This window comes from Phascolarctos cinereus, unplaced genomic scaffold (assembly GCF_003287225.1).
Source record: "Phascolarctos cinereus isolate Bilbo 61053 unplaced genomic scaffold, phaCin_HiC Scaffold_4;HRSCAF=312, whole genome shotgun sequence".
In the NCBI taxonomy this organism is placed as follows: domain Eukaryota; kingdom Metazoa; phylum Chordata; class Mammalia; order Diprotodontia; family Phascolarctidae; genus Phascolarctos; species Phascolarctos cinereus.
In genome coordinates this window covers 478577682-478593727 of record NW_027555847.1, presented here as the reverse complement: position 1 = coordinate 478593727, position 16046 = coordinate 478577682, and the positions used below count along the sequence as shown (strand labels likewise).

At 38.4% G+C, this 16046-nt stretch overlaps 1 protein-coding gene across 2 annotated transcripts in view; it reads left to right on the top strand.

Moving 5' to 3' along the window:
- The window catches only part of RP1 (RP1 axonemal microtubule associated), a 655430-nt gene that overhangs the window by 165332 nt on the left and 474052 nt on the right, over positions 1–16046 (top strand). For both annotated transcript variants that reach the window (XM_021005939.2, XM_078153415.1), the window contains exon 18: positions 2803–2980. In XM_021005939.2, the coding sequence (XP_020861598.1) occupies positions 2803–2980 (178 nt within the window). The remainder of the gene's footprint in view (positions 1–2802; positions 2981–16046) is intronic.

The window sequence follows — 16046 nt, the reverse complement described above, 5'->3', positions numbered from 1 at the left end:
CTTTAAATATGGTAGATACTTAATAGGTATTTGCTAAATGACTAAATGAAAACATACCCATCTAATTAGTTCACAATCATTTTTTTGTATTCGGTTTCACAGCAAGCATTGATTAAACACTTATTATATACCAGGTTACTGTGTTAGGTCTTATGAATGCAAAGACAAAAATGAAGGAGTGCCTGTCCTAAAAAAGCTTAGGTTTTAATGGGGGAAGAATTGTAGAAATATTCGTATTCTGGGGGAAAAAATTGCTTTAAGGGAAATAAGAACCTGAAGTATAGGTAGCTTTTGTTATTGAGTCATTTTCAGTTATGTCTGACTTTTCATGACCCCATTTGGAGTTTTCTTGGCAAAGAGATGCTGGAATGGTTTGCCATTTCCTTCTCCAGCTCATTTTATAGATGAGGAAACTGAGGCAAACAGGGTTAAGTGACTTGCCCAGGGTTACACAGCTAGTGTATTTGTCTAGTTTAAGTGTCTGAGGTTACATTTGAACTCAGGTCTTCCTGACTCAAGGCCTAGGTCTCTATCCATTGGATCATCTAGCTGTAGGTAGCTAGGAATATAGTAAGTATCTGCCAGGAACCACTTTAAAATTATTATAAATATAAAAAAAAATTAGTCTAAGCTAAGTGATGGCAATCCTATAATTTCTATTTCTGTTACTATGAAATGTCTGTGATGTGGGAATAGATCATTTAAATGGACTCTGATGGGGTAGAGTTCTGAATGAGGTTGTCAATTTTGAGAAAAGTCTCAAAGACACATTGTGGAGAGGGACTGGTTAAGCAATAGTACAAAAGAAAAATGTTGGGGTTTTAAGGAACAAGTAACATGTGAATCATCAATGTTGCATTTCCGTCTCACAAAAAAATAGAATAAAACATGATCCATGCAATAAACAAGAGGATGGTTTTGTAGGAACCAGGAAATGATTCTCCTACTCTCCTCAGCACTGGTCACACTCTTTTTCTGGCTCTGCCCACACGTGCAAAATGCAAATGTCTCTCTGTACATGCAAGAACTGAAAAAAAAATTTATTTCCGATAACATCGACCAAAAATAACTTTGATGTGAAACATTCAGATAAGTTGGGTCTATATAAGCCCAGAACAACTGGTTGACAAAGCAAAACATCCAGTGAAATAGATTACTTGGTTTTATCTGTTGATAAAAAGCAACATTTTACTGAGTTCAATTTTTAAAAAATCCTGATTTTATTCAAGTCATTCATTTGTGCAGACAACCATGGTTAGGACAAATTTTTTTTCTTGAAATAGTCACAAATAGCCTTAACTTTCCAACTTATTTTGTACTTACAGACTTTGCTTTTGGTCTTCCCAACATGAGAGGGAAACAACTCTTAATAAGCATAGGGAAAGGTACTAGATCTATGATTTCATGGCTACAGGGAACTTCTGGGTGAGGAAACCCCCTCAATCAATGCAGGTCGGTATCTTCAAGTCTTAGAGAGTTTCCTAGAGTGTGGAAAAGTTAAGTGACTTGCTCGGGGTGACGTGGCCAGTATGGATCATTGGTGGTCTTCTTGGCTTTGAGACCAGCTCTGTCACCACTTTTTTTTTAAAGAGTTAGGAAGTTAAAGCTAATTAAGCAATTCAGTATTAAGTATATATCCCAGGAAGGTCAAAGACATAAAGATAGGTTATGTGTTTGTAGATATGTATATGTACATGTAAATGTTTATATGTATATGCATGGATGTGTGTACACACACACATACACATATATTCATAGCAGTATTTTTTGTGGTAGAAGCAACTAGAATTATACATGATGGTAGTGATGATGACTGAGGGAAAAGAAGCGTTAAGTGTTGTGTGTGAAAGGGCCTGTTAGGACCTAGAGGGCCACATGTGGCCTTGAGGCCTCAGGTTCCCCACCCCTGGGCTATAGTAATGCAAAAATCATCTGGAGTTCTTCCACAAGGCAGTTCCCACTATTAGTAGGCAGGACATGCCTTTCATGACCCTTATAACTGCATTCCCCTACTTTATTTTTCTTTTCATGGATATACCAATTGGTCTCCATTCATATTGGGAATAATGAGTATTGATTAAAAAGGATAGGAACAAAGTATTTTTTCCCCCTTTTTTAGGCAATTGGGGTTAAGTGACTTGTCCAGGGTCACACAGCTAGTAAGTGTCAAGCGTTTGATCTGAGGCTAGATTTGAACTCAGGTCCTCCTGACTTCAGGGTTGGTGGTCTATCCACTGCACCACCTAACTGCCCCCAAAAGGAACAAAGTATTAAAGTCAACTTTAAGGGTCATAGTAAGGGAAACACTAAATACATCACAGGAGTAATGATAGTACACAAAAGTTACATTTAACTGACTTGAAAATGTAAAAATACGTTTGCAGATGGAATTGCTTTCTTTTCTGCTTTTATCTGTGTTTTATTGAATTGTTATCTCATGTGAAATGTTCACATTTTTATCCCTTTGTGTATTTATCCAAAGAAATAAGTAATTTTGGGATAAGGTCCTGTCCTAATTAAAACCCCAACTGAATTTATGCTGCTTTGTGATTTGATGCTTTGAGGTATGATTCAGAGTCACTCTGAGCAACATGTGGTCTCACTCTGCCATAGAATATTTGATTTGTATCTCTTCTAAATGAAGAAACAATAGGGTAAAACACAGAATAGGAGATGTTTTGGTTTATAATGAGGGCTCAAGAAAATGACATACTTGAGAAAATAGCCAGTTAGACCTAATCTAAATTTCTTTCTTCCCACTGTGAGGTTTATATGTATGAAATTGTATTGTATTGTCCTTAGGGCACAGGAGATCTTGACTGCCACTTTAAAATTCAGAAGAACTTGGAGAATGGATCCATAAGTCTGGAATCAGTGAAAAGCAAAGGCCTGTTCGTTGGACTTCTGCTGGATGGTCAGACGAAGCCAGTTCTTTACACTAAAGATGCAAGTGTTTTCTTCTATCCACAAGTCGTCCAATGTATGTTGATATTTACAAAACAAAATCCAAAACGTAAACATTTTAAAATTTACAACAAATTATATTGTGGAATACCAAAGAATGCAATAATATTTAGGACAGAATGTCTATTCTGCTGAGGTTTTTTTTTTAATGTGGCAAAACCATATTCAATTCAATATAGTATATTAATTATATTCCTACCATGTGTAAAACATTGTGCTAGGAATTATAGGGGAATAAAATAAATAATGCATATTCCTTACCTTCAAGAAGCCTATAATTTAGTCAGGGAGATGATGTTGATAATTGCTAACATTTATATAGCACTTACAGGGGCAGGCACTGTGCTAAACATGGTGCCTGAGGTTTAGTGACTGGCCCTGATTTGAACTCAGGACTTCTTGATTCCAGGCTTAGCACTCTATCCACCATGCAATTTCATTGCCCCACATACACAGATAACTAAAGGGCAAGGTGTATACTATTATACCAGATATTGAAAGATACAGTCAAAATGCAAAGGGAAAGTTCAAAAGATTACATTTACTGTGGAGATGTGAAAGAAGAAATGATATTTTGTATGGGCCTTGAGTAATGGTTATAATTGGGGCTTGTGATTAAAGGGGTTTTAACTAGATACTAAGCATAATGACCTTTTAAAAATCAATCAAAAAACATCCATTAAGCACCTACTATGTGTCAGGAAGGGGAAGTTATCAAGCTTGTGCAAGCACTCTCAGATCCTCCTTGGTTTGTAATTGACCTCTGTCTTGTCACTCTTCGTCTGCTCACCTTTATCTCTGGCCTGTTTCTTACTTCCAGACCTTGTTAAACTAGTGCTGTTTGCCTACCATTCTCTGGGCATGTTCCAGGGGATCTACCTAATCTGTTGAAGGACTTCAAGTTCTCTCACATGGCACCTGGACAGGCTTTCCATTTCTTGTTCTACCATCTCCCTCAACCAATCCGGCCCATCAATTGTTTTTTTCCAGTCATAATTTTTTCAGATGCTCTACTTTTATCACATTCCCTAAATAATTCCTTGCTGGGCAGCTTGCTCATTCCACACCCCTCATACTTCAACAATACATTGTCCTCTTCTCTTGAATCCCCTGCCCCCTTATCCCATTGCTGATCTTGTCCTATCAAACCTCGGCTCCAGATTACTCCCAACATCTGCTGCCTTAACTCCTACACAGACTGCCAAATGATGCTAGACCAAGTCCTGAAACTATGATGATTAGGTCCACTACAGATATAGGTTATGCAGTTTCAACTGGGCCCTCACTGCAGCAATCCTTTTATACCTCCCTTGACTTACTTTCCCTCTCAACACACTGACTTTTCTAAGCCTTTTCATTCTTCCTCAAACCTCTCTAACCACCCTCCCACCCCCACCTCAGCCTCTTGATTAAGAACCTTTCCTGGGGCAGGTAGGTGGTGCAGTGGATAGAGCACCAGCCCTGGAAACAGGAGGACCTGAGTTCAAATGTAATCTCAGACACATATCATTCACTAGCTGTGTCACTCTGGTCAAGTCATTTAACCCCAATTGCCTCACCAAAAAACAAACAAAATACGGGTTTAAAAAAAAAAGAACTTTTCCTCATATTTCAGAGAAAATTGTACCCATTCACTGAGTTTTGAGGTCTTTCTCTTCCCAATTGCTCTCACAGGGGCTCCTTGTCACCCAGATGCTCCTCATCACCCAGATGCCACTATTCTGCCACTATTTCCTCCTTCATTCCTTCTCATAGGAGGAAGTGGCCTTTCTCTTTGTCAAGGCAAACTCCTTTATGCATACAAGGTCCCATTCCATTTTGTCCTTTTCCACATGTTTCCACCTCTTATCACCTCCCACTCTCTTATTTATCTTCAGTCTCTCCTTGTGTTAAGGTTTAGGGGTGCTGGGACCCTGAAATAGTGACACATTGGTCTTGCTTGCATGAATTTGATTTTCTTTTAGCCAAAGACAAGGTGTATTGAGAATATGCCATACTGGCCAGACTCTTAAGGAATCTGAACATTTGTATTGCTAACGCAAGTGGGCCAGATTGAATCTGAGCACCTGGCTAGACTCTTAAAGAATCTGAGCCCCTTAATGGAAGGGAGATGGATTTTATATACAGAAAGACTGTGGGAGGGGTCTAGGAGTGGCCAAGTAGTCTGAGGTGACTACTTGTGAGGAGGGGTCTATGGAGGATCTGGATGGGAGTGGCCAGTAACAGAATGCCAGGGTCCTGGACCCCGTGGCCAAGGGAGAAATGGAATCTAGACAGGATCAAGGAGTGAAGGTCTAGGTGGGGCCAGGTGCAGACAATGAAAGGAAACTGGATCAATGCCTCAGGTGAACAATGAAAGGCCCTTGACTGGGATGAGTAGGTGCCTCATGCCAGAGATTGGGAAAATTCAAGGAGGGTTGGGGTTGGGGGGTGTTTTCAGAACCCATACCCATCATTTGTCAACAGCTTTTTCCCTACTGCTTTCAAATGTGCCTTTGTCTCCGTATCCTTAAAAAAATCCTCACTTGATCCCCCTATCCCTGTTAACGCTCATCCTATCTCGCCTTCCTTTTGCAGTTAAGCTCCTTGAGAAGCCTCCCTACAATAGATGTTTCCACTTCTTTTCCTCTTACTCTTTTATTAACTCTCTACAGTCTGGCTTCCTACCTCATCATTCAGCAGAAAGTATTCTTTCTAGAGTTACCAGTGACCCTTTAATGAGCAAATCTAATGACTTTTTCTCAGTCCTCATCTTTCTTGATCTCTCTGCAGGTTTTAACACTGTTGATCACGCTCTTCTCTTTGCTATTCTCTTCCCTTTGGGTTTTTGGGGTACCACTCTCTCCTGGTTCTCCTTTCAATCTGACCACTCCTTCCCAGTCCCCTTTCCTTTATTCTCATCCAGGTCACACCCATTAATCCTGGGTGTCTCCAAGGCCTCTATCTAGGCTTCTCTCCTCTGCTCTCTTCTGTTCTGTTCTTTTCTCTTCTCTTCGGCACTTTGCTTCGCTTCACTTCTCCCTCTATACTAGTTTGTGCCTACTTACTGCAGAATAGCACTGATAGAAGGAGGAAGTAGAAGAAGAAAACATAAGGTATTTTGTACCAAGTTCAAGGAAAAGAAGATGTGTCTAAATGTGCTGAAACATGCACTTTGCTTTGATTCGTGCTTGTTTTAGCTTCATGATTAAAATATACGATGTATCATCAAATATACATTTTTGTCAGATTTTCTGGCACGAGCCAATTATTTGCTGGTATGCATCCTGAGGGGGAAAAAAAAGGACTGATTATTGACTAAAATCACACACACACACACACACACACACACACACACACACACACACACACATTTTTCTTTCGAACAACTCACCATTGGCACACAGTGATTTCACAAATCAATTAAAATTTCTAAATCTTGTATATAGGGCTCATATCTTCCCTATTCTATGATTTGTAGTTGAGTTTTTGAACCAAAGTGTAGGACTTTACACTTATCCCTATGACATTTTATGTTATATTTGTTCTTACTTAGGCTCTTAAAATATTTTTGGATCCTTAATCTTTTATCCAGCAGGTTATACCTTTCCTGAGGGGCCTGGGAGAAAGGACCTCTCGTGGGCTATTTTTGAGGTGGGGCAGTCTTCTATGGTGTTGAGAGAGTCAGGAAGACTCAATCTTCATGAGTTCAAATCTGGCCTCAGATACTAGTTCTATGACCCTGGGCAAGTCACTTAATCCTGTTTGCCTCAGTTTCCACATGTATAAAATTAGCTGGAGAAGGAAATGGCAAACCACTCCAATATCTTTGGCAAAAAAAAAAAAAACAAACACCCTGAAAGGGGTTATAAAGAGTCAAACACAAATGAAAAGTTTTCCACTGTGAGCAAAGGCTGTATCCTCTGGAGAAATGGCCATCTCAAATTGCTGGTGGGTATCTACTATCTCTCCCACTTTTGTATCATAACCATTGTCAGTTAAAGCCCTTGACAACCACATTCTAACTGACCTTTCTAAACTTATGTATTTCTCCCCTTTGTACACTGTTCAGTCAAACTGGCCTTGCTGGTTCTCAAACATGGCACTCATGTCCTATGTCCATGCCTTTGCATTGGCCATGCCTCATGCCTTGAACTTCCTTTGTCCTCACCTCCACCTCTTAGAATCCTAATTTTCTTCAAAGCTCAGCTTAAGTTTCACTTTCCTGATGCTCTAGCTGCTAGTGCCTTCCTAAAAAAAATACTTGTGGTATATTTTCTACGTATGAACATTTTATCTTCCTCAGTGGAATAGAATATATACTCCTTGAGAGCAGGCATTGTTTCATTTTTTTCTTTCTATCTCCTGTGCCTGGCACAGGGCCTAGAACAGAGTAGATATTTAATAAATCCTTATTGATAAAAATGAGGCCTAGGACATGGCTAACAACAGCCTTCTGGACACTCCGGTCTAGTTAGATACTGATCTACAAATCAGTACTCTGTGTACAGTTCTTAGAACAGTTACAAATTCTCCCAGCTACGCTATCATCTAGACCAGGGATGGGGAACCTGTGGCCTTGAGGCCATGTTTAGCTCTCTAGATCCTCAAGTGTGGCCCTTTGAACTGAACCCAAACTTCATAGAATAAGTTTGGATTCAGTCAAAGGGTCACACTTGAGAACCTAGAGGGTCACATGTGGCCTCTAGGCCACAGGTTCCCTACCCTTGACTAGACCATATTTTTTTTCATTATTTCTATAACAATATATGAGCTTTTGTGCAAACCCTTGGTGACTTCCACATATATAATTTCATCTTTATCAGGGAATTTCCCCTTCTCACTGTAGTACATTTTAAACTCTCTTGATAAGGCCAAAAGGTCTCAGGGTGAACATGGTCTTTCCATTCTTCCATCTCTCAGAGAAGGGCTTTATTCCCAGATAAGAATATTTCATTTTGGTATCATATCATAGCCTAGAAAACCAAATCCTAGTTTTCAGTACCATTAATAGGTCTAGCTATTTACTTCAATCAGTAAATAAGCATTTATTAAGGACCTATTATATGCCATGTACTAGGCTAGGTCCTGGGGACTCATGTACAAAGAATGTTGCTGTTTAGTCATTTTCAGTCATGTCTGACTGTGACACCATTGGGGTTTTCTTGGCAAAGATACTGGAGTGGTTTACCATTTACTTCTCCAGGTCATTTTACAGATGAGGAAACTGAGGCAAATAAGGTTAAGTGACTTGCCCAGGGTCACATAGCTAGTAAGTGTCTGAGGCTGGATTTAAATTTAGTCAGTTCTTCTTGACATCAGGCCCAGCACTCTATCCTCTATGCTACAATCTCTGCTTCTAAGGAGTCCATCCTTCTGGTATTTTAAGCCATGTTCCAGAAAACCAAATACTGTGGTTCAACACTATTAACATATCTAGCTGTTTACTTCAATGAATTAATCAACAAAGGAGGAAGCTCTACTAAGGATCTTACTTCCCAAGATCAAATCCCAAAGTCCCAACCTTGAATCAGATGTGTAGATGAAATTACTGATTGTTTCCCTAATTCCTTTAGTTTCTGAGCCTGAACTTCATTCTTTCTAGAGATATTTCCTAGGTGTGGCTGGACTGTGTAAGGTAGAATGGAGACCATAAGTGCCTCAAGCACAGAGACTACTTTGTTTTGTCCCAGTATCCCCTAGCAAAGTGCCTAGCACATAAGAACTTAATACAGTGCTTGCTGAATTGAGTGTACTTTAAATGTAGATGGGGGGGTAGAGAAATATGAGTCCTAAATTTTTAAGAGTGTCATTAACCTGGATGTTCATAGGATTATAAGATCCTTGATTTAGAGTTGGAAGAGACACCAGAAGGCATCTCGTCTGAATTTTAATTTTATAGGTGAAGAAGTTGAAGATTACAGAGATTAAGTGACTTTCCCAAGATCACACAGTAAGTGACAGAGGTGGGTTTTGAACCCAGGTGTTCTGTCACCTAAAGAGGTCTTTTTATTTGACCTCGTTGAAGTTACAAGAGATGTTGGCAGGGAATGGGATATCAGGAAAGATTTCCAATTTAAATTTAAGATTTTTCTATGTAAATGAATCAATAAAAATTAAAATTATTAATAAATAAATAGTAAACTACTAATAAATAAATACTAAATATATTTATTTAGAACTTATTATGTGGAGGTAACTAGAGGGATCAATGGATAGAACACTGGGCTTGGAGTCAAGACTCCCTGAGTTCAAATCCGGCCTCAGATACTCACTAGTAGTGTGACTTTGGGCAAGTCACTTACCCTCTGTCTTAATTCAATGGAGAAGGAGATGGCAAACCACTCCAGCATCTTTGCCAAGAAAATCCCATATGGAATCATGAAGAACTGGACATGACTGAACAACAACAAATGTGCCAGACACTGTGCTAAGTACTAGGGATAGAAATATAAGCTTTATAGACTTATTAGTTTGTGAAGCAATGGGTGAATAGAGTTCTTTTTTTCATTATTTAAGGGGTTTTTAAAATATCCATTTGGAGGAGTTGGGAGACAGTCAATATGTATACAATATGTAAAAGAAATTTAAGTTTTATATTTCAAAACAAGGTTCTTCTGTAGACATCAAAAGATTATTTTTTACATTTATTTACCCTATTCCTTTCAGGAATTCATTAGATAACAAAATACTTGGAAATAGGGAGAGAAATATATTTTAAGTCAATATCCTGCCTTGGCAGGCAAGGAAATGTATACAATTCATTTCATCCCCTGCCTCTGGCCAAATAATGTAATTCTGAGACATAGACACCATGGAAGAGGTTACAGTGGCGGAGAATTATAATTGATGCATGCACGTTTCATGCTCCCTAGTCTTGGTTATGTAACCTGGACTGTCCTATCTCATTTAACAAATACACTTAAAAATTGTTACTAAATTGTTTTGAGAAGAGAATCAGAATCCTCTTAATGACTAACATTTTTAAAGCTATACTTCTATCAGAATTATGATTAACAATTTATATTCTGATTAATCTGAGTAGTAGGAATTTATGATATAATCAGGTTACTTAATTTCCAAGGAAATAAGAAAAAAATGGTTGTTTTGTTTTCACAAACATGGATTTTGCTGTAAGACGAATTGAACTTGTCACCAACTCAAACACAGCTTCCAATTTTAGAGCTGAAGGTTTGGAGTGTGGGCGAGCCTTTTAGCTCTGAGATAGATGAGTCCAGCTTTCTAGCAAATGTTCTCCTCGGTTAATCCTTGTCATCTGGTTTCCTGGGGATAGGAATAGAAAGTGGGGGGAAAAAACCCAACAACCAAGCCTGAACTCATTCAGGAAGCTACAAGGAGGTGGGAAGAGGCCAGAATGACTATTCCTGCTATTGTTATCCGGATGAGGAAGGAATTTGATGTCTTAAAATATTCACCTGATGTATGAACAAGTTGAATCTTATCCAGGTCTGTGTTACATGCCACCAGTTGGTTTCCTGAGGCTCCAGTGGTATTTTCTCCATGATAGGCTCAAAACCTGTATTGAGAGTATTCCTGCTGCCCATCTCTAGTGACAATAGTCCTCATACCCTTGAATGGAATCTACACAGATTAATAGAGTTATTACATACAAGAAGGGTGAGGCAGACAGCCTTTCGAGGTTTGTATTTTGCAAGCCTGGTTGGAATTGAGAGATTATTTGATGACTGACATCATGCGATCACAGAATTTGGGAGCTGGAGGTGGGCTGCAGTGACCATATAGAGCAGAGTTCTTAACGTTTTTTGTGTCCTAGGCCCCTTTGGAAGTCTGGTGAAGTCTATAGACTTCTCAGAATAATGTTTTTAAATGCATAAAATAAAACATATGGAATTACAAAGGAAACTAGTTATATTGATGTTTAGTTGTCAAAATGTTTAAAAAAAACAAATTTACTGACCACAGGTTAAGAACTAATCTAAAGGGTAGTTAGGTGGCTCAGTGGATAGAGCACTGTCTCTGGAATCAGGAGTGTCTGAGTTCAAATCTGGCCTCAGACACTTGATACTTACTAGCTATGTGATCCTGGGCAAGTCACTTAAACCCCTATTGCTACACATACACACACACACACACACACACACACACACACACACACACACACACACACGAACTAACCTAGTTAACCTGTTAAGAACTAACCTAGGATAGGTTAAGATCTAGTCCAACACATTCACCAAATATAACATACCCAACTATAACTATATAGCACTATAACATACCCAACAAGTGACTGTCCAACTTCTACTTGAAGACCCCTAAGGAGTTATAGTCAAGGCTAATATTATTGTAATTTTTTAATCACTTTGGCAAATTGCTTAGCTTCTCTGTATCTCCATTTCAGTTTCATTTTGGGCCAGTGTGTTTGAATTGCTATCTATATAGAAGGCATAATACAACTGGTTTATTCAGTTTTACTTGATGGGATCATATATTTAGTGTTGTAAAGGACCTTAAAGGCCATCTAGTCCAAACCTTCATTTTTACATATAGGATTTACATATTTACATATAGGATTCTGAGGCCTAGGAAGGTTAAGTGACTTTTCCCCTGATTGCACAGGTGATACATGTCAGAGCCAAGATTAAAACCCAGGTCCTTTAACTTCAGTCCTTTCCAACGCATCACAATTTTTAAGACCTTTTTTTTTTTCTGGGAAAATTAGCTTACTCAGATATCTGGATATAATAATTAAATATTTACCCAGGAAAAGGGCATGGAGACTTCTGTCTTCATGAGCTTATATATCAAGATTAGGAAAAGTCCAGATGGACTATATGGATTTTTTATAGGTCTAGTTCTACATATTCCATTTACAATGAATACATTTATATTGTGTTAGGCTGTGAAGAGAGAACACTTAGCCAGTACAGTAAATGCTTTTAGCACCTACAGCATATCAGGTATTCTATTTAGGACCTTTATATGAATGATTGCATTTAAGTATTTCTGTATCTCACAAGATGTTAAAAAGAAGATTCCTTTCTTTTCCTGTAATTCAAGGAATCCTTTCATACAGAACATAAAACTCTGATGACCATAAGCATGAGTAGGCGGAGAGAATTAACATCTGTGCTTTAGCTCCTATTTTAAATTTGTATTAAAATAAAAAGAATTTTTTCAAGCTGTGGACTCATGGGTATATGCAAATTTGCTTGCTTGTATTAGAAATGTATTTAGGTGAATAATTTTCCCTCTCCTATTGCCTGTATAACATCAGTTTGCTAATCAGTTCCAGTAGAACATTTTGCTCCGCAAATCATTTGTTATTAATTATGTGTATTATTTATATCAGTGTATCAGTGATCTCATTGGTTCAGGTATGCTCTCCATTCATGTAGATTCTAACTTATCCTTTCATTTTGTATGATTCTAATCCATATATTTTTATAAATCCTACAAAGGGATTTTACCCAATGCGTTGCCATTCTCTGATCCTTCCTAAATGTTGTAGATACCAATTCAACATGTGGGCTTTCTAAATCTTGCTACTCTTGACAATCTGGTCATACGTGTCTTTGGTGATACGTTTTCAGCCTCTTCTTACTTGCAGTCATTAACAGTAATGCTACAATCTGCATATATCCACTAAATGCCTTTCCATTGCCCTTTGGCCAAGTTGCAATTTTGGGTGCTCTGGTATAATGTAATATCATTCTTATTTAGGCAATGTAGTATGGTGTACTATGGTGTTTGAATATTTAAAAATGGATAAGACAACAATTACCTTTCAGGTATTAGTACTGTAGAAACTCTGAGTTTTTTTTTTAAGCTAATTGTTACTTCATTACTTCAAAGATATGTAATTTCATCATCATCGGTACTTGCTCCACCAATACAGATCTTAATAACTTTATAACTTAGCACATAGTCTGAGAGTTTCTGGGGCCAAAACAATTCAACCTTCTTTTACTTATGGGGCTCTTCTTTCTACTGATGACGGTCTTCAAACTTACTTAGGCAAGTCAATCAATAAGCATTTATTAAGCATGCCCTATGTGCCAGACATGGTTCTAGGGTATGGAGATACAAAGTAAAAAAATAAAACATGCCCTACTCCCAAGCAGCTTACACTCTTTGTCTGTGGATCACTCTCATTAGGTCCATTGCTTGGCCCATATACAAAACCTTTCCAGTTTGGTAGGATCTGTCCTTTGTTAAGGCAGCTTTCAAGAACAAAGGGTCCCCTTTGCACCACAGAGTGACATGAGTATAAAACAAAGGGCAGAATTAATAACTGCTAAAGTAGGGTTAATACTTTTTTAATCTGTTGGGTCGTTGTCTTTAGAAGTCTTCAAACAGGTGCTGGATGATCCCTCATTATAGTAGCGATTCCTTTCATGTATGGGCTGAACTAGATGGCTGCTAAGTTCCCCTTCAGTTCTTGAATTCTGCCATTCTGTGAATCTGTTATTTTGGTTCTTGATACTATTGAATAGGTCACAGAATCATAAAACTCCGGAGTTGGAAGCTTCTCAGAGGCCATCTAAGACAACCTATATCTTAGCAAGAATTCTCCTCTAACTTCCCCATAAAACTTCAAGTTCATTAACTCTCTCTTCCAGGTCTGGTCAGCTCTAACTGTTCAGAAGCACCACAAAGTCACAATATGCCTCTCTGCAATTGCTATCTACTGCTCTTGCTTTGCCCTCTGAGCAGTCTAATCCCTTCAGATATATGAAGACAGTCATCTTATCACACCTAGAGATGAATATCTTGCCTAGGTTGAATATCTCAGTTCCTTTAACTATAACATATATGATATGCCTTTGAAGCCTCTCAGTATCCTAATCTCCAACCTTTGTGAAGCAAGGTAAACTTGAGAGGAGTTTTACAATTTGAAAACTGAAGCATATTAATCATTATTAAGACCAACGAATTTAATCTTCATTTTTAAACTTTTCTGAGACATTACCCCTGAAGAGCACAGCTGTTTAGCACTCTGGGTCCTGGTTTACCCATATAGTAAGTAAAGAAATCTGTATATTTTGAGGTATATACACTCTTTCAGCTGAAATGTTAAACCAACAGTTACTTTTACCCTTTAGATTCTAAGTTATTATTTGAACCCACCCCTTTAATTTGAAAGCCTTCTCAACCTTAAACAATTGCTGAAAGATAAAAGTCTATCCCATTTTTAAAGATCCCATGAGAAGGAAATTACGCTGTTCTTTCAGCATTGTCATGGTTGGCTAGTTCTTCCATTCTAATACTGTCTATTCTCAAGTAAAAACAGAATTTCAGTTTGCTGTGCCTGAGCAAAAAGTCTGTTAACCAAGTTGTATCCCAGAATACAACCTAAAATCAAGCTTATACATTGCCCAGCTGGGATCTTATTTTTCACTGGCTTCCTTCTCCACCTGGATAATTGTTTTTAAGGTTCCCCCTCCCCCTCACTGGGTCAGAATCTTAGATACTGGTGAAAGGAACATGCACTTTTGTACACGTCCCTGTCCTTGTGCTTGCCCACTCTGCTCCCCTCCGGGGTCTCCAATAGTCTGATTGCATCTCTGGGCAGCCAGAATGGGTCAGATTTGGTCTGAATTAGTCTGCTTGCTGAATAGGTGATAATCACTTATGAGAATTGACTGAAGACTAGCTTAATTAGACTGTTATCTTAAGGATGGATCTCAGACTTCCTAGTAACAGAACCAATGATATACCTGATGTAACAATCATATACATGATGACAATATTTAGCCATAGCTTTGTTCTCAGTTTCTGCCATCAGGTTACTAGGCAGGCATTGTTTCACTAGGCTGTGCTGGGGATCAAGCCCGTTGCCTGATTGTCCTGCCTCTAAAGTACTTAGCACTAATAATTATCAGGATTGCTTACGGAGAGGGGTATCCACTAACTCTTAACAAGAATCACAGAATTTTAGATGTAGAATGGACCTCAATGGCCATCTAGTGCAACCTATAATCCTAAGAACTCTTTACAACAACCAACCCTTCCAAACTCCCCTTGAAAATCTTCAAGGAGGGGAAGCCCACTATGTCCTCAAGGTAGCCTATTGGGTAGTTTTTCCTGAGCCTAAACATTCCTCTTTGTAATTCCACCCATAGATTCTAGTTCTGTCTTTTAGGGCCAAATAGAACAAGCTTCTTCCACATGATGGGCCTTCAAATACTTGAAGACAGCTATCATGTTCCTCCAGAATTTCTCTCTCTCTCTCTCTCTCTCTCTCTCTCTCTCTCTCTCTCTCTCTCTCTCTCTCTCTCTCTCTTGCTCTCTCACTTTCTCACTCTCGCTCTCGCTCTTGTTCTCTCTCTCTGAGTGAAGCAAATAGTCACTTTGTTATAGCCCACTCCTTCACTCCATTGCTTTTTGGCTTTTATGCTGGCTTTGATACCCTCCAATAACATCTTCCTCAGCTGTCTCATCATGGCACGGAGATCATTCTTGAAGGTTTGCCAAAGAAGCACAAGCCCTGACAGAGACTACTTAGTGAGAAGGGATTTAAATATTGACTCAGTGATGAGTTGTTATCTAAGGACTAGTCTAGCAAAGGACAAAAGATGCATATTGTCAAATTGGCCACAGGATAATATACATTTTGGCCATGGTGATTCTTGAAGACTCTACCAACTTGTAGAGGATTTATTTTGCATAGGTGGAAGGAGTCCCTAGATCAATTAAATCAGTGATCCTGAAGAATGAAAGCATTTTTAGTCCCCTAACTCTTGACTCATAACTTTGAACTCAAAACGTTCTTTCCTATTTAGCTCTTAGATTTGTTATCTTTCTTCTTCTGACCTTGATTTTTTTTTTGGTAAGCCATTAGGTGATACAATGGCTAGAACACTGTACTTGGAGTCATGAAGACCTGAGTTCAATTCTAGCCTCTAACACTTATTAGTTATGTGATTTTGGGCAAGCCACTTAACCTCTATCTACCTCAGTTTCTTTATCTATAAAATGGGGATAATAATAACATCTACTTTCCAGGATGGTTGTGAGAATAAGAGATAATATCTGTAAAGTACTTTGTAAACCTTAAAACATTATATAAATGCTAGCTATTATTGTTATAACAATAATAACAACAATAACTATTATTA